This window comes from Solanum stenotomum, chromosome 3, assembly GCF_019186545.1.
Source record: "Solanum stenotomum isolate F172 chromosome 3, ASM1918654v1, whole genome shotgun sequence".
NCBI classification, from domain to species: domain Eukaryota; kingdom Viridiplantae; phylum Streptophyta; class Magnoliopsida; order Solanales; family Solanaceae; genus Solanum; species Solanum stenotomum.
The window spans coordinates 5,014,602-5,038,039 of NC_064284.1; the positions used below are offsets into that span (position 1 = coordinate 5,014,602).

Sequence of the window (23,438 nt, forward strand, 5' to 3'; positions counted from 1 at the left end):
GAGAAGACAATCATCGTCTTCCTCATCAACTTTTCTTTCTTCTCACTCTTTTTCAACCATTATAATACTTATACTTTATAATATATCATATATTTATAAACTTTCCTTTTTAAAAAATTAATTAATTTTGGTTGCTTTGTTACCATATTTTGCTTTTTTGGTATATTATTTATTTGATTAATTCTGTCCATGGATCTGAAATTGATACCCGTGAGTTTTTTTTCTTCTTCTTTCTAAAGGCTCTGTTTCTGTTTGTTATACTTTTTTGATGAGCATTGAATTTTGTGTTTTTTTTTTGTGATTGTGATAGAGGAATTTGTGTAGAATTCGGATTTGTAGATCGCCAGCTAGCTGCATTCGTGTGTTGTTTGACGTTCAGTAGTTGGAAGTCGATTTTGTTGTGTGGATATTTCTTCGTAATAGAGCAGGGGATTTTGAGATCATGGACAAGAAGAAGTATCCAATTGGACCGGAGCATTACACGCTTTTCGAGGAGGTAGGGCAAGGAGTCAGTGCTTCGGTTCATCGTGCCTTATGTATTTCTCTCAACGAAGTTGTTGCCATCAAAATCCTCGATTTCGAACGCGATAATTCCGATTTGGTACGATTCCTCTATTATATTTCCAGCTATTCTGTATATCTCTAGCTTGACGGCCACAAAATTCTCATGTTTTGTTGCTTATAAGAAAAAAAAAATGAAATGAAAAATTCTACATTTCTGGTAAATTGTATATGAAAAAAAAATGAAATTCGACATTTTTGCCTCAGTTCTTGCTGGTATTAGCTGATACTTAGAAGCTTAGGTTATATCAGTAGCTTCTGAAAATGAAAAGATTAAAACTAGATATATACCAGAATCGAGTAATTAGCTGCTCTGGCATTTTGGTTGATGATAAGCTGATTATAGGATCAATTAAATTTCTGATTCCTTTTTTTGCAACTCATATCCAGAATAACATCTCGCGTGAAGCACAAACAATGGTCCTAGTTGATCATCCCAATGTTCTTAAATCACATTGCTCATTTGTTAGTGATCACAACCTATGGGTTATCATGCCTTACATGGCTGGAGGTTCCTGTCTCCACATACTGAAGGCTACTCATCCAGATGGCTTCGAAGAGACCGTCATTGCAACAGTATTACGGGAAGTTCTAAAGGGTTTAGAATATCTTCATCATCATGGCTTCATCCATCGTGATGTTAAAGTAAGTCCATTTTCTTTGCGTATATCCATTACTAATGCATAGGCTGATTTTCTTTTATGTATTAGACGATAGAACATATAAATTCATGAGGTTTCACTTTACAAGTCTTATTTGACGATTAATAAGAATTTTGTGTTGGCACTTCCATTTGAAACTTGCTTCACTAGACATGATCTGTACATACAGGTGTTTGACAGTTTCAGTAAATGTTACTCGAATTTGAACATGGAAATTGATTCCTTTGAAGAAACTTTAGCATACCTGTTCCACTTAAAATCCCATGGAAATATGATAAAGGATAAATCTAATTCATGGTTGGAATCATCTATGTGAACACCCAACTGTCTCTTAAAAAAACATTCTTTCCATTACCATGCCGAGGTTGATATCACGCACTTGTGTGATTATTGCAGGCTGGAAATATTCTCATTGATTCACGAGGTGGAATAAAGTTGGGAGATTTTGGTGTCTCTGCTTATTTATTTGATTCAGGTGATAGGCAACGTATGCGGAACACATTTGTTGGAACTCCTTGTTGGTATGCTCTAACCCAAGAGAATGCTTCTGGAATTTTTATCTAAGTTTTCATGATTTATTCAATGGTTGATAACCTTCGAACTTTTGATCTATTCTGGTACTAATTACTGTGGACAGGCGAGAAGCTGAGAATAAGTGCATGCAAGTGTACATCTAAAAACTAAGATGTTAAAAATATTGATGAAGATTTCGCTCATATTGCACCTTAATGTTTTCCATAATTTAGATTTCTTTTACAGGATGGCACCGGAGGTCATGGAGCAGTTGCATGGTTATGATTTCAAGTAATGCTTCTGGTTAATTATTTACTGTTTTCATCCTAAATGTGTACTTCTATTTGAAGGAAATCCTTTTTTCTTTTTATCCATTTTCATTCACAGAGCTGATATTTGGTCCTTTGGCATAACTGCATTGGAGCTTGCTCACGGCCATGCTCCTTTCTCAAAATATCCTCCAATGAAGGTGAATATTGTTAGTGATTCTTTTCTTGAAGTCCTAAATATAAAATAAAAATGCATTCAATATTCTATACTTATCAGGTCTTACTAATGACATTGCAAAATGCACCCCCTGGCCTTGATTACGAGAGAGATAAGAAGTTTTCAAAGGTAACTCAATAGTATTGATTGTTTAATGATAATGTTATTTGCACGTTGCTTATACTCCTTTTTTCCTTCTGTAGTCTTTTAAGCAAATGATTGCTAGTTGCTTGGTGAAAGATCCTTCAAAACGACCTTCAGCCAAAAAATTGCTGAAGCATCCGTTCTTTAAGCAAGCAAGGTCCAATGATTATATAGGTAGAACACTGTTGGAGGGTTTGCCAGCACTTGGAGATCGCATGAAGGCATTGAAGGTGATTAGTTGTGCCTCAATCTGAGTTTCCCCACTTTAGAGCCACATGATACTTCATCCAGATGATAATATTGTATCAGCATTTCTATGCTAATAATAGTTTTTCCTAACCTAATTGTAGAGGAAAGAAGAAGACATGCTAGCACAAAAGAAGATACCAGATGGGCAGAAAGAAGAAATATCACAGGTTTGCTGTCATAACCAATTTCACGAGAAAACTGAGATTTTGATATCTGTATAACATAATGTCTTTTATTTATTGCCTTATGCATAATGAATACCTTACATGTTTACGTTAAGCGTGCATTAGGAAATGAGATGTTTTTCTTCTTAAAATTGCTTATATATGGAAAATAAATGGAACAAACAAGAAAGGATAGGTAGGATTTTCCAGAGGTAAGTAATTCATACGACTAGACTCACTGGTTCATCCCAGTCGATTTTTCATATGTCAACTGCTTTTAAAATTTGATATACAAAATGGATGTAGGAAAATCTTTTCAAGAGCTTAGCCACAAACAGGGTACTAGCAGGTTGCAAGGGGAGAAGTGTTTTTAGAGGAATTTTATTTAGTTAACCAGATAATATCTTAAAATGTTTTTTGATCAAGGTAATGCATTTTAACATAGTTTTGAAAGACGGACTTTTTAGATCCTAAGAAATTTACCCTTTGTGTTAAGTTAATGCTGCGAACTCAAACTCCCTATATTTTTTAGGATGGCCACCTTATAGGAAATTTCTGAACTCCGAGGTGATTGTTTGATAACATTGATTATTAAACCCCGATACAAGTATCTTTAATTTTTTTGGGAATACCTACTCCCAAGTTTATAAGAGAAAGAAAAGAAATTATTCTTCATCTAGCAGGATAGCAATACAAGAGTTTTTTCTTAAAGCATTGACACTTGTTTTAGAAGTTGTTCCATGCCATGTTTCCCTTACTTTTTTCGTTACTATTTTCACTTCAAATTCTTTTTGCAGACCTTAATTTTGGTACATCATTGCAAAATTCATTTTTATCTTTGAAAATTAGATCTTACTGTGCCTCAATGCTATATGCAGAATGAATATAAACGGGGGATTAGCAGCTGGAATTTTAACCTTGAAGATTTGAAGGCACAGGCTACCTTGGTACATAAATCTATTCTCTGATGCACATGTACCACAGTATTTTCAACTATATGCTAGTTTCTTAATGTATACAAATTGAGATTCTTGGTTAATGGGTAGTTTCTCAAGCTCAATTTTATTGGCCTCTTCAAATGAAAATTGTGAAATTTGCTATGAAATGAAGAATTTCCGTGTAGATTGTCCACATTGGAAATCTTTTCTTAATCAGCATAACAAAAGCAAGTTCAGGAGCATTGTGTTTACTATTTCTTTTTTTTCCAATTGTTTTCGCTTTTAGATTCCAGATGAGGAGATCCTTGGTGACAAGGACCTAGGTGGGAGTTCGAATTCGCTGTCTGGGCTTGACATTCCAGGGAAACAGCTAAATAAGTTTCAGCATCAGTTCTCCTTCTCAAGTCAATATTCAGATGCTACTGAATTTGTATATTGTTATCTCCTTTATTCGATATGATATGTTGCAATTTGGGGTCTTTCCTCTAATATGATACATCTCTCAACAGGACAGTAACAATCCATCTGCCCCTCCTTCACCTGCCACCCAGAATGTGGCTTATAACATGTATGTCATCCATCCAATGTTGAGAGTTATTACCATTACTCTTTCATCATGTATTTTTAATGCTAAATATCAAGAATAAGAGCACATCATTAAGTTTGCTAGTATCTGTAGCTAAACATTCCTTTTCTTTTTTGAACATTTCAGAACTAAATGTGAGAAATCTGATGATGATTTAAGCATTGCCGGTTCATTTCATGATCCTCAACTTTCACAAAATTCTTCACCATGCTATGACAATCGCATGGAATTGAATTTGGTGGGAAAAGGTGAACAAGTGGCTGATGCAAAGTTATTCGAGGGCATGCCTGTAAATTCTCGCCAGAGGTATGACACAATTTGCTCAATGACTTGAGATATTTTTTGAGGTATTTGTATAGATTTTTAGCCTCCTGAAACATTACTGCATGATGTCCATATCCAATGTTTTAGCATTTTTTTAACTTGTTAAATTTAGCCTTTCTTGCTCCAAGCAAATTCTTTAACTTGGATTTATGCTGTTAGCTAATTGATTTGTTTGGATAAGGAGCTAGTTCTTTGACATTATCAATCTTGTATTAAGAAGTTGTTAGTATGTGTCATTATTCATTTGAAAAGTGAGACTTAGAAACAACCATGAATAATATTGTCGATGAAGAAGGTTTCTGCCAGGAAGTTCTAAGAAAGCAAAAGGCAATCCGTAAACTGAATGAGGAAAGAGGAACCTAATCAAAGAACTTTTACATTGAAATGTACTCTTGTTCAACTGGAGCTCTGTCTGCCTTGTGGTTTGATTCATTTGATTAAAGCTTGTTCTTTACTAACACAAAGAATTTTAGGGCATTGTATCAGTAATTAAATCGCATAATTGACTTCTGACTTTCCTTTACCTTCTAATAGCCAACATTCTTAGCTAGCTTGTTTAACATCCACGATTTAAGCAGTGCCATGTTTTTTCCAAGTTCCTAAATTTGCTTGTTTACTCTTTGTGATTAGTGATAAAAGTCAATTCCAAAATGTATCCAGTTGCAATGGGACTTCTGTTCTTCAAACAATAGATGATGTACCAACTGAAGTAATCAGTAAACATTGTAGAACCTCAGGTAAGTATCGTGATTGTTAATGGCTTTTGATCTTAACAAATAATTTTTCAGTATATTAGTTTCTGTACGAAATAATTTTTCAGCATATTCTTTTTTTTGTTTTGTTTTGCTTTGTTTTAATATTTTCTTGCTAAATCAAGACTGTATTTAGCAGCTAGCAGTGAAGATTTTGATGAGAAGACTAAGGGTCATGTTGTTCAGCAAAGAGGACGTTTCAAAGTTACGTCAGAGAATGTCGACTTGGAAAAGGTAAATGCGTAGATTTAAGTTTTCATTTTGCAATAAATTTAGGAACTCCACCTATGTGAGTTTTGCAAAGCACAACCACAATTCTAAACACAGATAAAGGAGGACAATTATGAGCAAGTCTGTTGTCAACATAAAAACCAGTCTTCAGTAATGTTTTAGATACTGAATGAAATAGATACAGAGGTTTTATATGACCAACCACAACTAGCTTTTTTGAATTGCGATGTAGTTGATTAATATATCATATATTATATGCACACACATTGATATCCTTCCTCACAAGAAATAATTTCTTCCTACAGGTAGGTGCATCTCCAATGCTACACAAGAGTCAGAGCTTGCTGGTTGGTTTCCCTATTTTTCTAAATACCTTTTCTAACGGATGGACATATTTCTTTTGCTCACTAAGTGCTTAGTTTGTAAGCTAATTCCTTATTTCCTTTCAATAACGCTTAGCTCATACAAATACTATAATATTGGCTAAGTAGACATTGCTATGTCACTGTTGTATCTGTTCGGCTTTTCTCTTTTTTTATTTTCTATCGCAATTTCCTAAACAAATGTCATGGATCATGTAGGTGATGCCACAAACTCTTGCTGCTGCTCAACCATTACCACTTGATGCTACACCACCAAATCTTCTTACATCATCCCATTTTCCAGCGTTGCAGAGTATTTTAGAGGCAAATATTCTTCAAAGGGTAAGAATGGATCTACCATTATGACGCATTAGTTTTTCAGTTTTTGTTTATCCAACGTCTTTTCCCCCTTCCTAAACAGGAAAGTATTCTTAGATTGATGAGGCAAGTGGCCCTTGGAGACACTACGGGTATGAACAATCAATGCCTATTGAAATTCATCTATTGTATCCCTTTGTGTTGGTCACATTTTTATCCTTTTCTACCAACATTGCAGTGGATGCTGGATGCATGCCATTAAATTCGCTTGGTGTGGAGAAATCGCTGGTATGAGCTTGCATTATAGTCTTTCAACATCCATTTGCAATAAAAACCATTTAAGTGACTTTTGCACCTTTTTCGTATCAATATAAAGTATATCTCCTTCCTATATTTCTTGTAGTTGGAGGTTGCTCATGACAAAGAGAAGGAATTAATTAGTGAAAACACTGAATTGCAGTGGAGGTATCATCGTTACTCAGTAATGCCATATGCCTATATTGAAGATTGTATCTTCTGCCATTGAAACTAGTATTTCCTTGATATACAGGTTGATACGTGCTCAAGAAGAACTTCAAAAATACAAAGCAGAAAACGCTCAAAATAACTCTTGAAATAGGAGACTGCATAGGGGATATCACAATCTTTATAGTTCGGACTCAAGTGGCATACATTGATGTTATTAAAAAACTGTAAAGGAGAAATGATTAGTAGCAGCAGGTTATAATTTTGATTTGTACATTATGTTTATAGTAGGCAGTGAGATGCTGGTTTTATTATCTCTATTTATTATTTTACTGCATTTACTCGACCCGTTCTTGTATATGTTAGTCCAAACTTTAGAGAACCCAGTCCTTGATAATAACACCAACTGTTGTATTTGAATGAATTCCTGAAGATGTTAGTCCATTTTATTTACTTTCAGCCTGAGAAAATTTGTGGCCGGAGGTAGCTATGTTGCTCAAATTCTTCAAAAAAAGTCAATGGGTGTGTGTCGGATTAGTGTATTTTTGGAGAATCCAACACGGATGCGGAATCCGACACGGAATAGTCTTTTCTGTCAGCTGAACTTTTGAAGTTCTCCACTCTCATGTTTGGTATATTCTTGATTGTGTTTGAATCTTAAACAACCTGTTTGGACGGGCTTATAACTTATGACTTATAAGTCAAAAGACATAACTTGAGATTTTAAACTTATTTTGGCTTAAAAACAAATGTATAAATATTCTTTTATTTTACTCAAACACTAGAAAACGGCTTAGAATCATCTAAAGTAAGTCAATTCAAACAAACTCTAAATCTTGTCTTTTGGTTCGATTTTGTGAAGATGTTATACTATTTCCCTTCAGTTTCATTCTTAAAATGAGTAAACAATATTGTTGTTTTGTCAAATTTCGGAATAATTAAGAGTTGGCTACATAATTGTCATAGCTTTTGCATTTTTCTTCATAAATAGCAGAGTTTATGATCAATTTCAACATAATATAAAATTCTACAGATAAAATAATTAAATGACGTCTACTAAAATCAGGGATTTCATAGTTATTCCTTTTTCTGAAGAAATAGTTGCTTATTTCTTTAGTCTACTTTGTATGTTATTACACGACGGTCAGACGGTGTATATTTAAAAATTAATGGTTATTAAGAAAAAAATGAAATTTCCATTCATACAAAAAAAAATATGTTCACTAAGATTGGTAATAATATAAATTAAGATATTACTTTATACGTGATGTAAATCACTACTATGCCATTTACATTTGCAATATTATTTCAAATATACAATTTACATACATACCATATCTGATATATACTGCTAATATCAACATAATATATATACAATACATGACATAACTATTTATATAAGGCAAAATTACTAAACTACACTACTTATGTTTACATATTATCGTTTAATCCCTACTCTTTCATAAAAATTTAAAAATTCCTATTTTTCCCCAAATCCTCTATCCCGGATACTTTATTCTGAAAGAACCCAAAACCCACCTTTCTCATCCCCAAAATCTCGCCTCTTATTTTTCCCCACTACCAAATCAGTTACCGAATTCAAAGCAATTTGATTTTCAAACGATTCTATCTCAATTCAACCGTCCAAAGTTCAAAATAGGTATATCATCTTCTTTATTTTTCTTTCAAAATCAATTTCTGTGTTTCAATCGATTTTGGATCAGTTGTCAAAATGGATCATCCGTCTTTTAATATTGAAATTTCCCAAATAATAACACCTAACAATGATCAAATTTTTGATTCAGATGACCCCAACTGTACAGAACAGAGGTCTAAAAGTTTGCATGCACTGGCATTAATGGCAAATCAAACTTCTACGAAGAGAAAATCGAAAAAGGAAGTGGGGGAATCATCTAAAGCAAAGGATGCAAAAACTCAAAAGAAAAGGGGTAGAAAGGTTGCCCCTCCCATTTCTCGACCAACACTATCCATGGGATGCATTTCTTTTGCTTTTAATTTAGACATTGTTAAAAAATAAAATTTTATTGTATATATTGAAATTTGGAGTTGTTATCCAGAAACACTGATTGTTTTGTCAAATATTGGTATTGAGTATACCTTTTACATTTGTAGATGAAAGACTATTTTTTGTCAAATTTTTTCGGTGAGAACTGTATCTAAGATAGACGTTCAATTCACAGTATGATATGTTGGTTGTTTGTTGTACAATGTATCATATTCATAAATTGTAATAATGAATGATACGTAAACAAAATATAATAGATCTGGTAGTTAACATTTTGAATCATATTTAAATATAAGTCGGTGTATATACAAAAGCTATATGATTTTGTGTATCAGTCATGTATTGTTATTATGTAGTATAAAATGATCTGAAACATAATATTTGTATCAATATCTGGCCTTTCCCTTTTAGTTCTGTATGCATCATTTATCGATTTAGTAATTGATCAACATCATTTATGTTTATGGAATTGCAGAATATGAAATATGTTCAAGATAGTGGATTTTTTGATAAAACCGACAGAATTGATTGGGCAGCATTTAATGCATATAAAGACAACGAAACTGGTGAATTGTTGGGTCCACAACGTCCATTTGAGGTGGAATTTGCTCGAGACATTATGAAACAAGAGAGCGATAGCCTATCAGTATTGCATCCACCCAACTTTACTTACACATTTCATTCAATTTATAATATACAACCTTAACATTAAAACACACAACATTATGATTCTTTATACATAATTGTTGCAGGATATTATATTACTATCTTAAAAAATTAAATTAATAAACAACATGACATACCTGCCCTATCGAGTGTACTTGTCGATATAAATGTCCATCGATAAGCTCCGCTAAGATGTGAAGCATCATCAACAACAGGCCTACAAAACTCAAACCTTCTCATCATTGGCCTTAATGATATGAAGAGATACATAAACTCATTTTTTTTCGACTTGTGCATCCGTATATATGAATTTGGATACACAGTTTCCAACATATATATGTATTTTGGCATCTGTTTATATCCATCTGCAGGTTTACCCCTTATCATCTCCAATACACGTTCTTTAGCACGCCATGTTTGTTGGTAAGAAATCTCAACTCCATATAGTAACCTAACATCATCAATTATATCGTTTGTAGAATGTTTTCTTTTATGATTCACTAACTTTAGAGTTGTCATGCCACTAACAAACCCAATAGTAGTCTGTACCTTACTTAATACCATATCCCTCAATGGACAGGTATGTTCACTATTGAAGTATCTCACTTTGAATATGTTCGTATTTTTCCTAACAGATGCCTTCAAATTCCAACAACAATCATCTGAATAACATACTAATACGTAGCTACAATTATACCATATATATTTGTTATTTGATCAGGTTTAATGTATCAATTCATAATATTAAAAATAAAATAACAGTACAACATACATTATTACAAATACTTTTAGTTAAATTGTAATGTGCACACATATTAATATATCACACAGTTTGATGACGACTCAGTTTATATTGTTGATATACAAATCAGATAACAAATTCAAAATCCACTTATTAACCTGATTTCACTTATCATTCTTAATTGATACTTTAATAAACAGAGGTAACTCAAAATGCAAATGATACTTGATTGTATCCAATGAACACAATACAAACACCTATCCTTCTTAATTAATACATTAACAACCAGAAGTAAGGCAAAGTAACTCAAAATGAACATGATACCTAACACCTACAATTGCACGTAACACATTTTATTTGTGTATCATGATCAACATAATAGCAAATAAATTATAAAAAATGAAGAATGTTATAAGATTGAAGTATCACATACCTTTTGCTTTAAGATCTTTTAACTCTAAAATTGAAGTTATGCTTTATTTTGTGTTTTGCCATTACATCCATTAAAGTTTCCTTATCCTTATACAATTGTTTCACTTCCACATTAGAAACATTTGTATCTGATATATAATTTTTCACGTCCATTTCTGGTATGTAATAAGAATCACAAATTTTCGATTCAACAATGCTTAGAGCTTTTGCGTCCATTTTTTCACCTTCAACACACACAATTGCACCTGTTGTTGCATCAAAATTTTGTATCTCTTCATCACTTTTATCCGATGTATCAATGTATAGTGGATACATATTGAATCCTACCTCATGTTTCTTCACCTCTATGTACAATTTCACCCCATATCATTCCGAATACACAATGGAGATGAATTACCTTCTACGACGTATCTAATCTCCATTTTTTTTTATTCATCAACACTCAATTCTGTTGCAATTGCTGAATTAAGATTAACGAATGAATATTTTCGTCAACCACTATGCCACCACTTTTGTATCGCTCGTATCTAACATCACTTTCCTATATTCCTGGATGCCTTAACAAGATCGAAATATTAATTACAAATCTTCACAAAAAAATGCGCTGCAAATTTTTTTGAATCAACCTTCCAAAACTTTTCACAAAACAGGAAGAGAGAATTTCAAAATTTGAAATTTTGGTTCAGTAATCGTTTTATGAATGACTGATTTGTAGATGAAAGAAACGTATGCGTGAATTGTGGCAGTCAATTATTATTTCTGTTTTAAATCCCTTATTTAATGCACTAAACTGATAAAATCCCTTTTTTAACGCATTGAACTGATAATTACAGTTTCTAAATTAAAGTATCAGCCTGCATATTAAAGTATCTGCAAGACAATAAAATAAAGAAAATTTTGTAATTTATGAAAGAGTAGGAATAAGAAGTAATTTGTTTATTATACTATGTGCTTTGTATAATTTTTTGTTGAAAATGGTTTTTATCACCTGGACAATTACGTAAGAAGCCCAACTATAAATGGGCTCGTTAGTGGGCCGATCAGTGAGTTAACTTGCACTTGAGGGAACATTACGAATTGGTCACGTGAAAGCCACGCGCTGTATATATTTGTTTGGCAAGTGCAAAAATTCTCGATTTCTTAAATTCCAAAAACTTGTAAAGCAAAGGAGTAAGAGCCGATCCAGCATTGGGAGTTTCTAGGGTTTGGTTTTTCTTTCTTGTTGTAAAGCTCTCTTTTTTACTCCTAATTCGCAGGATGAAGCTCACTGTGAAGACTCTCAAGGGAAGTCACTTCGAAATTAGGGTTCAGCCATCTGATACGGTTAGTTTTTTTTTTTGTTTTGCGTTCATTCTATGTTATATGATTTTGCAGTCGTTTTTCCTTTTTTGTGTGTGTTTATGTACATAATTACAACATTGATGAACAAAAAAGAACAACTTTAGTTATTGCGTGCGTCTTTCACAATTTTGTTCTGGTTTAACACTTACTACAATGGTTATTTGATTGGAGCTGTTGATGGTGTTGTGGTTGTGCCTTATCTGATACCTGTAAATACGACAAGTTCATGAGAATTTTATAGAATCCTGGTTGTTTAGATGTCATGTGTCACCCTTTTATTTTAATTTTTTATATCTCTAGGTTAGTTAAAGCTTATTGGTTTGGAGAAGGTCCTAAATTTGTCCTTTATGTTTGGAATTTGAATCAAAAGTACCCGTTACATGATAATTGGCGCACTAATTGTCGTATATATAAGTGGTCAAGTTTTAGTCTTTACTAACTTTTTCCGTCAAAGTCTAACGTGAAACCAATCACGTGCCCAGCCCCAAAACTTAAAAAGAAACAATCCATCTTCTAGCCAGGGGCGTATCTAAGGGGATGAGGGTGTTCACTCGAACCCCCTCGGCAAAAAATTACACCTTATATATAAGGTAATATTTTTATTTTTTAGGTATGTATATATATATAGATTTTGATTCCCCTGAATACACGACTAGAGGTTGGTTCAGTGGTTTAGGGGATTCAAAATCACCTTGAGGTTTCTAGTTCAAATTCCAAGCCCTACATTTTTTTCTGTAGTGAAAATCCTATATCCGCCATTGTTTCTAGCAGTGGCCAGTGGGATGGTCTTTCCGGCGAAAGGGATGGTGGATTTATTTAACCACACCATTGCTTCTAGCAGTGTCCAGTGGGATGGTTTTCCGGCGGAAAGGATGGTGGATTTAACCACGGATGGAATGATAACTTGGGATTAATGAAGGGAAAAATGGGTGAAAGTGGCCGTATCTTAGGAAATTTTGTTTTGGTGATACCTCATAAATTTTACACCTTCCTCTCGTTATTTGTCTCTATCAATGCATTTTACTAGATCTGAATCATTTGGATTTGGGTTCTGTTTTCTAGATTCAAAGTGTTATTATACTTCACTGCTTATTAGGATACTGGAGGAGGAGCAAATTAATTTCAGCTGTAGATGAGTATAGAAGACGTAGCATGACCAGGTGTGATTACTTGGTATTCTTGGGTTCATTTGTGACAAATAAGCAACCATCCTCCAATACCGAGAACTAACAGGGCTACGAGAATTCAATACCCATGATTTTATTCATTTAGTAATGTTGGGAATCCAAAAAAAGAAAAAAAGTAATGTCAGGAATAGTAAGACAACTCCAACTCTTCGAATGGTTCATGTTGTTTCTTTGCAGCAATAAAAAGAAGTTAATCTGATGAATTGGAGAAACTGTGACTAGCTTTTTTGCTTATTGAAATCTGTAAATCTTCCCTTTCTTGTGGCTAGTACTCCTGATCGGTTCTTTCTTGTTTTTAAAAGATTGGGAGCAAGACATATGAGCCAAACATGTCCTCTCCACTAGTCTTAGACAGAAAAGGTTACCAATGACTGAATGTGTTGTATACTTGGAGGACTATTAGTGCTCCACAAATATATAAGGGACTATTTTGATTCAAAGCCTAAACTTGGGGCCAATTTTTAGTTTTATCTCGTTCGTATAACTTCAGAATGCATCATATTTATCAAAACCTTACAAGTCTAGTTTCCAGATCTCAGATCATTTAATTGCTTTGAACTATAAATGTTGGGGCCTACTCCTAATTGGTTAGTCATTAAAAATTATTTTCTATGTTATGTAATGGGATATCTTGTGTTTGTAGATTATGGCAGTCAAGAAGAACATTGAAGATGTACAAGGAAAAGATAATTACCCATGTGGGCAGCAGTTGCTGATTCACAATGGTAAAGTGCTGAAGGACGAAAGTACACTATTGGAAAACAATGTCTCTGAGGATGGTTTTCTTGTTGTCATGCTTAGCAAGGTATGTCTATAGATCTTCAGATTCCCTTTACTTGTAAATTTTCAGCCTATAACTTTACACTTTTATTGCCCCTAATTGATTGAGTTTTGATATCTCCAATGCTAAACCTGTGACTCCAACAGGATGTGTTTCTTGATCTTATATCTATTTATGTGTTCTTTGCAGAGCAAAACTGCTAGCTCAAGTGGGACAACATCTGCTCAGGTATTGTGTTCAAATTAACCATTCAGGATTTCATTCAACGGGCTGGTTGTCTGGTTTCTGAGAATTACCATCTTAATTTTTGTTTGTCTGGTTTCTGATACTTACCATCTTAATTCTTTTGTTCGTCTGGTTTCTGATAATTACCTTCTGGATTCTTTCTTTCAGCAGCCAGCTACTGCCGCAAATCCTACTACAACACCTGAAGTGATTCCGCCATCACAGTGAGTTGCAACTTTCACTATTTACTATTGCTTATGTTGGATCTGCCCCTGATGATGTAAATGATGTGTAGGGTCCCAAAAGATGTTGTGTCAGCTTCGGATGCTGCGGCTGCTAGGTAAAAAATTATTCCCGTGTATTAGAAATCTGTTGCATTTTGTTTGTCTTAGTTTGACTCAACACAAAGTTTAAGAAAGTAAAGAAATTAATACATCTTTTACATAGCTGCAGTCTTCCAGCTGATGATTATAGTCAAGCTGCATCAAATCTAGTTGCTGGCAATAGTCTCGAGCAAACTATACAACAACTTATGGATATGGGTGGTGGCAGCTGGGACAAAGAGACAGTTACTCGTGCACTTCGAGCTGCTTATAACAATCCTGAAAGAGCTGTTGATTACTTATATTCAGTATGTTCCGGGTCTACTTCACTTCAAAAAGGTGAAAGGGATGCACAAGTTTGTTTGTCTTTTGTGCTTTGACAGGGACTTTTTTTTACAGGGAATTCCTGAAACAGCAGAAGTTGCTGTACCGGTAGCCCGGGGTGGAGTTAATTCTGCTGCTGCTGCACCTATTGCTGCGCCTACTGCACCTTCTTCTGGCGCACCTAATTCTGCTCCTTTAAATTTGTTTCCTCAGGTCTTCCATAGCTTCCCTTAATAATAGTATTTTGTCCTTCTCCTTATGTGGTTATCTAAGCTAGAGCCATTACAGGAGAACGTTGCTGGTGCTGGCGGTGCTGGTCTTGGATCCCTTGATTTCCTCAGGAACAACCAACAGGTGGGTTCTGATCATTAGATTTTCGTTTTCGCTTTTGTCTTTAGTTCTAGCTTTTGGACTCCTGATTTGAATTAATGAGATTACCTCTGACTCTTTCATCATTCCAATTCATAAGTTTATTCTGGATATTTCTTGTGTATAAGTTGCTCTACACCTGTAATCCTCTGCAACTCATGGTTCTTTTGTTATTTGTTTCAGTTCCAAGCTTTACGTTCCATGGTTCAAGCTAACCCACAAATTTTACAGGTAATTACTGTTCTTCACTATTTTCTTTGCTTTGTTTCTTGTGTTGTCTCTGTCTGAATGTACAAGTTGGATGTTCTATTGTAGCCTATGCTACAGGAACTAGGAAAGCAAAATCCTCAACTTTTAAGATCTATACAAGAGCATGATCAAGAGTTTCTTCAATTAATCAATGAACCTGTGGATGGTTCTGACGGGTTAGTTGCTTACTGTGTGCTATTTGCCAACCTAGAGTTAGAAGCATCATTTTTATATATTGTCATGATCCTCCTAGTGTTTCTCCTCTCCAAACTGAAATATGTTTTATTTTCAATTATATTGTGGTCAAGTATAAAAGGAGCCGTCCTAAATCATGTTTGTATTTAAAATCTTAGGGAACAAGGAAAGAGAGAAAAGCTGTTTTTGGCTTTGAGATTTAAGATACAAATCTGATACATATGAATCATTGAGTGCTTTTCAATTTCTATGTTTTAGGGACATGTTTGATCAGGCTGAGCAAGAGATTCCCCACACAGTTAGTGTCACTCCAGAAGAACAGGAGGTGATTGAGCGGGTATGAGACATCACTTTAACCTTAGTATCTCTAAGAATTGCAGCTGTTCATAGATATTTTGTAATGTTCATTAACTAATTTGTTTGCTCATTTGCAGCTGGAAGCAATGGGTTTTGATAGAGCTCTTGTCATTGAAGCTTTTTTGGCTTGTGATCGCAACGAGGAACTGGCCGCCAATTATCTGTTGGAGCATGCAGGAGATTACGAAGATTAAGTGGCAAAATATGCTAGCAATATTCTTTGGTACACAAACAGGTCTTGAACTGTTTTTAGTACTCGAGATTGTTTGTAAAGGAGGTTTTACTTAAAATTATTGGATCCAATTGATCTTCCCAATTGGGAAGCTTAATTTGTTAGCTTTTCTTCTTCTTCTTCTTCTCATATACACTCTGCTTGCAAGATCAAAATCCCATGTGTTTAGACGCAACTCGGTGCATTTCTATGCAAGTTTGATTGACTTTGTCAGTTCTTAAAGCATCTTAGCTAATGAGGACTTTAACCCCTCTTAATATATATATATATATATACTCATAGTCAGTACTCGAAAAATATATATTAGGCTTTAGGACTTCCTTTGAAGTTCATCTTTGATGAAACAACCCCTGCAATCTTTAGTCATCATCAAAGATGGCCAATCTATCAATAGGTGAAGCGTGCATTTCAACATGCTTAACCATCTGATATTCAGTACGTTGCAAGAACCTTTGGGTCTCACGTTGTTTAATTGTACGGTAGAAGACATTTCTATCAAAAGCTTCCAGTGTGACTACTTTATTACACAATTAAGATTTTACAGAAAAATGAATTATCATGGTTAAATTAACTAATGCATTTTCAACTTACATTTTGTTTCATTTTTTACTTATGAAAAATCATGGAATTTACACGGCGTGGTTGTTTGCTCTTTAAACGGCATTCATTGATATATAGGATGTTCTGCCATGCACCACCATATGAAACAACGCTAGCACCTCTTAGTATAAAAAGAATTATTTTATATTTGTTGGATAGGTAACATATATAAATTTCTCTAATTATATTTCTTGGATAGATACAACAACAACAACATACCCAGTGAAATCCCACTAGGTGGGGTCTGGGGAGGGTAGAGTGTACGCAGACCTTGCCACTACCTCGTGGAGGTAGAGAGGTTGTTTCCGAAAGACCCTCAGCTCAAGTACATCAAATCCCAAGTTAAAGGCGAGGAAAACAGTGTATAAAACATACCATCCAATAAGAAAGATAATAAATAATCAACAGAGGAGACGGTAGCCTCAATAGAACAAAGAGAGAAGTGAAACGCCGTAAACAACATAAGGCTATAGGTATCACAGACAAGAACTGCAAGTGCAAGGCTAAGACCACTACCACGCTAGCAACCCATACCCTCGCAAGAAAGGACCAACACGCTAGCCCTACTAACCTTCAACCTTAATACGCGACCTCCACTCCTTCCTATCTAGAGTCATGTCTTCGGTAATGTGAAGCTGAGCCAAGTCCTGTCTAATCACCTCTCCCCAATACTTCTTAGGCCTACCTCTACCCCTCCGCGTACCCTCTACAACCAGCCCCTCACACCTCCTCAGTGGGGCGTCTTCGCACCGTCTCTTCACATGTCCAAACCATCTCAGTCTCGCTTTCCTCAGCTTGTCCACCACAGATGCCACTCCCACCTTCTCCCGGATAACTTCATTCCTAATCTTATCACTCCTAGTGTGCCCACACATCCATCTCAACATCCTAATCTCCGCAACCTGCATTTTCTGAACATGTGAGTTCTTGACTGGCCAACACTCCGCTCCGTACAACAAGGCCGGTCTAACTATCACTCTGTAGAACTTACCTTTAAGTCTAGGTGGAATTTTCTTATCACACAAGACTCCAGAGGCATTCCTCCATTTCATCCAAGCAACCCCAATGCGGTGTGTGACATCATCGTCGATGTCGCCACTTCCTTGGATTACAGACCCAAGATACTTAAAACTTTCTTTCTTAGGGATGATCTGTGTGGCAAGTCTCATTCCACATCTGCCTCTTCCAACGCATCACTGAATTTGCACCCCAAATATTCTGTTTTGGTCCTACTCAACTTGAACCCTTTGGACTCAAGCGTTTGTCTCCACACCTCCAACCTCGCATTAACTCTGTCCCGCGTCTCATCAATCAGTACTATGTCGTCCGCAAATAACATACACCACGGGACCTTCTCCTGAATAGACCGCGTCAATTTCTTGGATAGGTAACATATATAAATTTCTCTAATAAATGATTTTAAAAAAAACTAGTACTACATTTATAAAAGCAAGCCCATATTTATTACCACACAATACGCATATGAAATATACAGTTGAATAAAATCACTGTGGCATCGTCTTACACACTATCCACATGACAGAAAAGGAGCATCGAAATCCTTGCATTAAGGTAGTCCCGTTCCTTTTAAAACATTGTTCAAACTTAAGTTTATCATATTAATGTATTAACTGTAACATTCATTCCTTCGATTACTCAGAACTCTCTGTCCGGAAACAGAATTGGAGCAACCTGAGACCAGATGAACAGAGCTGCAGTTGCCCACCCGGTCACAATCCTGACCCAGACAGATGGCCACCCAACGTCCACTAAATTTCCGCTCTCCCCCACAGATGTTGACCAACCTGTAAGAAGCATTGCAGAGTACATACTAGCGAGAGAAAAGATAAGGTGGAAGAAAGAATAGGAGTATGAGACTGGCTTAGATCTCTCTTTTTCTTCCTCCTCATCAACCTTGTCCAATGGTAGCAAGGGCTTCCCTGCACCTTAAACAGAAGAAACAGTTCTTTAGAAAAAAATAATCTCCCAGATCTATTGGCACCAACTGCTAAACTAATAGAATAGGTTTAGAGTAACTTTCAATGACTAATATGAACTTACTTTACTAACACAACCAAGCCTTGAACAAGTAAAAGCCACCAGATAACACAAGCACACCAAAATGGATAATGAAAGGTAAAATTAGAGTCCAACAAAATGAAAAGTTATATTGAACTATCAATGCAGTCCAGAGCTCTATCAAATGTCAGCAAATTTAATAGATCATATAAAGATTCGGGACTCTATCAGGTTTTAAGGACAGAGTTTGAGGAACATGACATACAAGTTACTACCAGTGAGAATGAAAGAGCTGCAACATCTTAATACAGTAAAGCCCTCCGAAATAGTGGTAACTAACCTGCACGTGGTGAGCTTGGAGGAGAAAGCAGAGTTGTAGAAGAGCCAGCACGAACAGCAGAGTAGACAACAGATAGAACTGTTGTTAGCAGCCCTAATGCAAGTGTGCCACTGGAAACAGCCTTGGAGTGCTTATGTAGACTGTTGCACTCATAATCCCTAGGTTCACTTGCAAGTGCACTGTAGCAAAGGTATGTACAGTACAGAGATAAAACTGATGCAGGTAAAATACTTCCACCTACCTACATTTGGAAAATTTGATCTCTGAGAAAAGGAAAAAGATCCAGAATATTGAACTCATTATTCTGACATAAAACATAGCAGTAAGTTTCAAAGTGAGACAGATATTTCATTTACAACAGCTGGTCATTCAGAGGTAACTGGTAAGCTTAAATACCGCAAAATAAACAGATCCTGAGAACAGATCGCATAACCTATTCTTCTCTTTCAGTAGAAACGCTGACATAGTGTGTGTGAATGATTTAACAGTCGAACAGGTATTCTTTTCTCATGCATCAAATAATGGCAAAAGGTTGCACCTCCAGAAGGAACCTTTTAATATCAAACCAAACTAATTACAACCTTTAGGAGGAGTTTATTTTATTTATTGGGGTGGGCGAGTTGGGTGGAAGGAGACTTAATAACAGAGATGTTTCTATGGGAGCTGCCTGGAAAGGTTGCATCATTTCAACACAAAGATTTAGAAATATCCCCAGCTATGAGTCATTCAAGAGAGAAGTATTGGCAAGAGGTAGCTCCAACTCTGATCATCCTACTCCCCACTCTCCAAAGGAATTGTGTTGCATCTATCTACTTGCTCCTGCTGTTACCTAGATCATCTTGACTAGTTAAAGACATTATGTTTTCATTAATGATTACTGCTTAAGGATTATGAAGGACCAAGTTGAGGATGAACCCAATATGCTAGTTAGCAGCTAAATGTCTTGGTTTAAGCAATTCCACTTAGACCATACATTTAGCGTGATTCTTCAAATATAAAGTGGTTTCCTCGCAAAACAATGTCACATGAACATGAAGGGTGTGTTTGGTATGGAGGAAAATATATTTTTGAATTTTCTCATGTTTGATTAGTCAAAGATGCTTTGAAAAATATCGTCTCTAGAAAACAATTTCCTTAAAAATGACTTTCCTATTGAAACTAGGGAAAACAAGTTCCATAAGTGAAATTCCAAGTTCACTGTCTCCTCTCCACCAGCCCAACCATAACCCCTACTCCACACCCCATCCCATCCCACCTGAGATCTTAACAGAAACACATGAGGCTCCACTATATTTGAAATTTAGCATCCCTTATCATTGAAACTACCAACAAACCTAACTAATTTCTTCAAATTACTAAGAATAAACATTTCCCTCAAGATTGAAAGAAAGCATTAAAAAAATCATGAGAGTACTTGAAGATAGTACTTGAAGATATGATAAAGAAAATGCTAACATGAAGAGAGATAATGCAGCATATGTTAACATCAAAGCAAAGCTTTCTAGCTTCCAAGATCTGCAGTAAGCTCAACTACCAAAACTTACTGATCTGCTTTGTCTAGTCAAGCAACATTTTTAGTATTGCAATCAGCACAAATGGAGGTATCAGATGAAAAAAGCAAATGAATGTATAAGAAGGTGGCATGTTTGCCAGCAAAATTAAGGGCTAACAAAAGTTTTAAGAATAAAGAAGTACTGTGCAATAAAGGAAATAAATATACAAAACCTACCGATGGATGCAGCGTAACAACAGCAAAGCCGAAGATCAATATAAGGGTCATCACTATAAAGAAAGTGTTAAGCCCACAATCCTGTCCAGATGGAGTGAAAAAGTGGAAAAGCAGTCCGTTGAATGCAAAGGTAGCCACATAACATACAAGTGAAACGACAAGCAATGCCACATACCTGTAAAACAACACAACCAACCAAGAGTAGGAAGAGAGATTAGAGTGAGGAGTCAAGCGAAAACAGCAAAAATAACTATGCAATACATATGACAAAACTAACCAAAACTGCTCATCGTATCCAACCCATTTGTCATTCCAACTGTGCACAAAATCCAACAAGAGCACAACTTGCACAAGGAGAAATAGTCCAGAACCAAACTTGGAAATTGTCTCTGTATTCACAAATAAATACTCAGGTGCAAATCCATGTGTATGGGAAATAGAGTTTGAAACTTTGTACAATAGTTTAACGCATCAATTGCAAAAGGACTCTTTAAGAAAAATAGCTCATCTTACCATAGAAGCTGATGATTCCATTTGGAAGGAAAAACATGAATATTACCATGAGGCACCAGCAAATGATTTTCATCATCCAACCACCATGGTGCATACTGTCACGTGGGTCTTTCTGGTTCTTTACACCAATCATTAAGATTGCTAAAATAGTGAAAAATAGGAAGTTCCCCAAGCTAACCCGAAGCACAGCATCTGTTTCAAACCACTCTCTGTTTGGTGTCGTGTGAAAGCTATTAATCCCTGCAATATAATCAATGGGTAAAGATTCTTGGAAGATTATACAAGCCACAAAGAGCAAAACTACAATATCATCCAGCCTATACCAAAATCAAGGTTGTAGACTTAAGGCGCCACAAATAAGCTCACAATATCACCTCAACAAGTTGACTGGGGCTGGAAGGGGCCATAGAGAATGAGACACACACACAAAAAATTATTTCAACCTTGGGTAAAGCTCAACATTGCTTACTCTTCCATGCTGCTTTCATCAACTTCAGAGAAGCAACTCTAGATTTTATTTGTTTCTAATCGTGTTGCACATGAGCTATCGTGCCATATCTTCCTTATCTATTTCGGAAAATAATTTTAAGGCTTAGGCTAAGTGTTCAATTCTAAGTCCTCTAAAATTACCACTGGAAGGTCTTCCAATGATCAGACATTAGCAAACAAAAAACAGCTTGCCAAAGCATCACTACAGCAACAACAGCATACCCAGCGACCACAAGTGCAGTCTGGGCAGAGTGGTGAGTGCGCAGTCTTACCTACCTTGTGCAAGTACAGAAGTTATCGATAGAGAAAGCTTCACTATAGCTAAGCAAATAATTGAAGACTCACAACTCACAAGCTCGACTCCAGGAAAGCAAAGCCATCAAGCCAGAAGAGTTTCTGGCCATTTTCATAGACTAAATATGTAACTTCCTTTACCCTTCATATATTTTCAAAACGAAAAGAGTTTCACCATAGGTTAACTGATGCAAACCGAAGTAACAAGGTCAGTATCAGGAGTCGGAATGTGGGCAAAAAAGCTTATAAAGTCATGAAAGAGTTATCAAAAAAGCTTATTAAGTCCACAACATGCTCAAACGGATTTACGAGGGAAGTGGTGACAATCAAGGAGGTCATCTAGGGCTTTGGACCATTCTTCCAACTATCATGAGCTTGGAGGACTTAAAAGAAAGCATGGAAGGAAGACTTCAAGGCCACTAATATGCTCAAGTGACTATTTTTTTTATGATTTGGTCATTCAAATTATTTGATTATTTTTGCTAGACTAGTATAAATAGTCTTGAAGTCTTTCAAATTAGGGTTAGCTAGTTTTGGATATTGAGCACTATTTTGTGAGCTAAGATTATGCCTTTTTATCTCATTTTATCATAATTGAAAAAAATAAAAACCTTACATGGTATTTTCTCCATTAGAGGGGCAGCAACCTCCCTAAGAATCCACGAGACAACTAGGGTCAAAGCAAAAAGACCACAATAGGCAATCCTTGCAGAACGTCGGCTGATCCCAGACACTACCGTACGGCAAGCATCACAAGCGCACGCCGCACAGCATGACGCAAGACAAGAAGCCGCCCACATCTTCACCAAATTCTAGCTTCTCTTCAACGATTGTCCGATAACAAACCCTGAAAATCCCAAATTTATTCCTTTGTCATTCATTTTTCCCCAAAATTTCAATCGATCAATAAATTAAATGAACTACAACTCATGTAGTAATAATTAATATAGCAACAGGTAAAATTAACCAGGGAGATCATCTTTCTAGTAAACCCTAAGTACAAAACGAAGAAAAGCGGCAAAGTAACTACTAATCAATATGCGATTTGTGATTAATAGTATGGAAGAGAAAGTTCATCGGACGGTTTACCTAGTTACGCCGGAGAAAGGAGACAACGATGATCGCGATTCGCAAAACGATTAATACGGGAACTTTCTACGCTCTTCTGTACACCAAATACCAAAAGAGAAAAAAGAAAAGAACAAAGACGATGCGTCTTGTTGTGTTGGATGACGAATGTTCTTTGTGGT

General features: G+C 35.6%; 3 protein-coding genes across 9 annotated transcripts; 2 read left to right on the plus strand and 1 right to left on the minus strand.

The window, feature by feature from the left end:
• Positions 1-124: 124 nt before the first annotated feature.
• On the plus strand, positions 125-7,101 carry LOC125859286 (uncharacterized). 5 transcript variants are annotated; one of them, XM_049538989.1, is made up of 21 exons: positions 125-210; positions 311-601; positions 952-1,206; positions 1,620-1,744; positions 1,983-2,027; positions 2,124-2,205; positions 2,283-2,351; positions 2,426-2,596; positions 2,717-2,782; positions 3,658-3,726; positions 4,004-4,147; positions 4,227-4,285; positions 4,430-4,609; positions 5,258-5,364; positions 5,516-5,613; positions 5,916-5,957; positions 6,192-6,314; positions 6,394-6,442; positions 6,529-6,578; positions 6,694-6,755; positions 6,841-7,101. In XM_049538989.1, the coding sequence occupies exons 2-21, from the start codon at positions 443-445 to the stop codon at positions 6,902-6,904; spliced, it is 2,019 nt and encodes a 672-aa protein (XP_049394946.1). In that variant the 5' UTR covers positions 125-210; positions 311-442; the 3' UTR covers positions 6,905-7,101. The 5 variants fall into 5 exon arrangements, with proteins under 5 accessions (XP_049394946.1, XP_049394945.1, XP_049394948.1 ...); XM_049538988.1 differs by lacking the exon at positions 125-210 and having other exon boundaries at positions 259-601; XM_049538990.1 differs by lacking the exon at positions 125-210 and having other exon boundaries at positions 260-601; positions 5,519-5,613.
• Positions 7,102-11,750: 4,649 nt separating this feature from the next.
• LOC125859296 (ubiquitin receptor RAD23b) lies at positions 11,751-16,299 on the plus strand. Of its 2 annotated transcripts, none has more exons than XM_049539002.1 (12): positions 11,751-11,944; positions 13,793-13,954; positions 14,120-14,158; positions 14,324-14,379; positions 14,451-14,495; positions 14,609-14,786; positions 14,878-15,015; positions 15,091-15,156; positions 15,355-15,402; positions 15,487-15,596; positions 15,874-15,952; positions 16,050-16,299. In XM_049539002.1, exons 1-12 carry the CDS (start codon positions 11,879-11,881, stop codon positions 16,164-16,166), a joined length of 1,104 nt encoding a protein of 367 aa, XP_049394959.1. In that variant the 5' UTR covers positions 11,751-11,878; the 3' UTR covers positions 16,167-16,299. The 2 variants fall into 2 exon arrangements, with proteins under 2 accessions (XP_049394959.1, XP_049394960.1); XM_049539003.1 differs by having other exon boundaries at positions 14,327-14,379.
• A 1,945-nt stretch (positions 16,300-18,244) lies between these two features.
• LOC125859294 (uncharacterized) lies at positions 18,245-23,438 on the minus strand. Of its 2 annotated transcripts, none has more exons than XM_049539000.1 (7): positions 23,278-23,438; positions 22,805-23,035; positions 21,406-21,645; positions 21,170-21,281; positions 20,889-21,067; positions 19,164-19,400; positions 18,245-18,744 (listed from the first exon to the last, which is right to left on the minus strand). In XM_049539000.1, the coding sequence occupies exons 2-7, from the start codon at positions 22,986-22,988 to the stop codon at positions 18,461-18,463; spliced, it is 1,236 nt and encodes a 411-aa protein (XP_049394957.1). In that variant the 5' UTR covers positions 22,989-23,035; positions 23,278-23,438; the 3' UTR covers positions 18,245-18,460. The 2 variants fall into 2 exon arrangements, with proteins under 2 accessions (XP_049394957.1, XP_049394956.1); XM_049538999.1 differs by having other exon boundaries at positions 18,245-18,750.

Coding starts and splice junctions, on each gene's coding strand:
- LOC125859294 (XM_049538999.1), bottom strand. CDS start 22,988: ATGTGGGCGGCTTCTTGTCTTGCGTCATGCTGTGCGGCGTGCGCTTGT. Junction 21,646..22,804: donor TCTAATGGAGAAAATACCAT/GTAAGGTTTTTA, acceptor ATTATATTGCAG/GGATTAATAGCTTTCACACG. Junction 21,282..21,405: donor TGGAATCATCAGCTTCTATG/GTAAGATGAGCT, acceptor TTGTGAATACAG/AGACAATTTCCAAGTTTGGT.
- LOC125859296 (XM_049539002.1), top strand. CDS start 11,879: ATGAAGCTCACTGTGAAGACTCTCAAGGGAAGTCACTTCGAAATTAGG. Junction 14,496..14,608: donor TCGGATGCTGCGGCTGCTAG/GTAAAAAATTAT, acceptor ACATAGCTGCAG/TCTTCCAGCTGATGATTATA. Junction 15,953..16,049: donor AACAGGAGGTGATTGAGCGG/GTATGAGACATC, acceptor GCTCATTTGCAG/CTGGAAGCAATGGGTTTTGA.
- LOC125859286 (XM_049538989.1), top strand. CDS start 443: ATGGACAAGAAGAAGTATCCAATTGGACCGGAGCATTACACGCTTTTC. Junction 2,597..2,716: donor ATCGCATGAAGGCATTGAAG/GTGATTAGTTGT, acceptor ACCTAATTGTAG/AGGAAAGAAGAAGACATGCT. Junction 5,958..6,191: donor ACAAGAGTCAGAGCTTGCTG/GTTGGTTTCCCT, acceptor TGGATCATGTAG/GTGATGCCACAAACTCTTGC.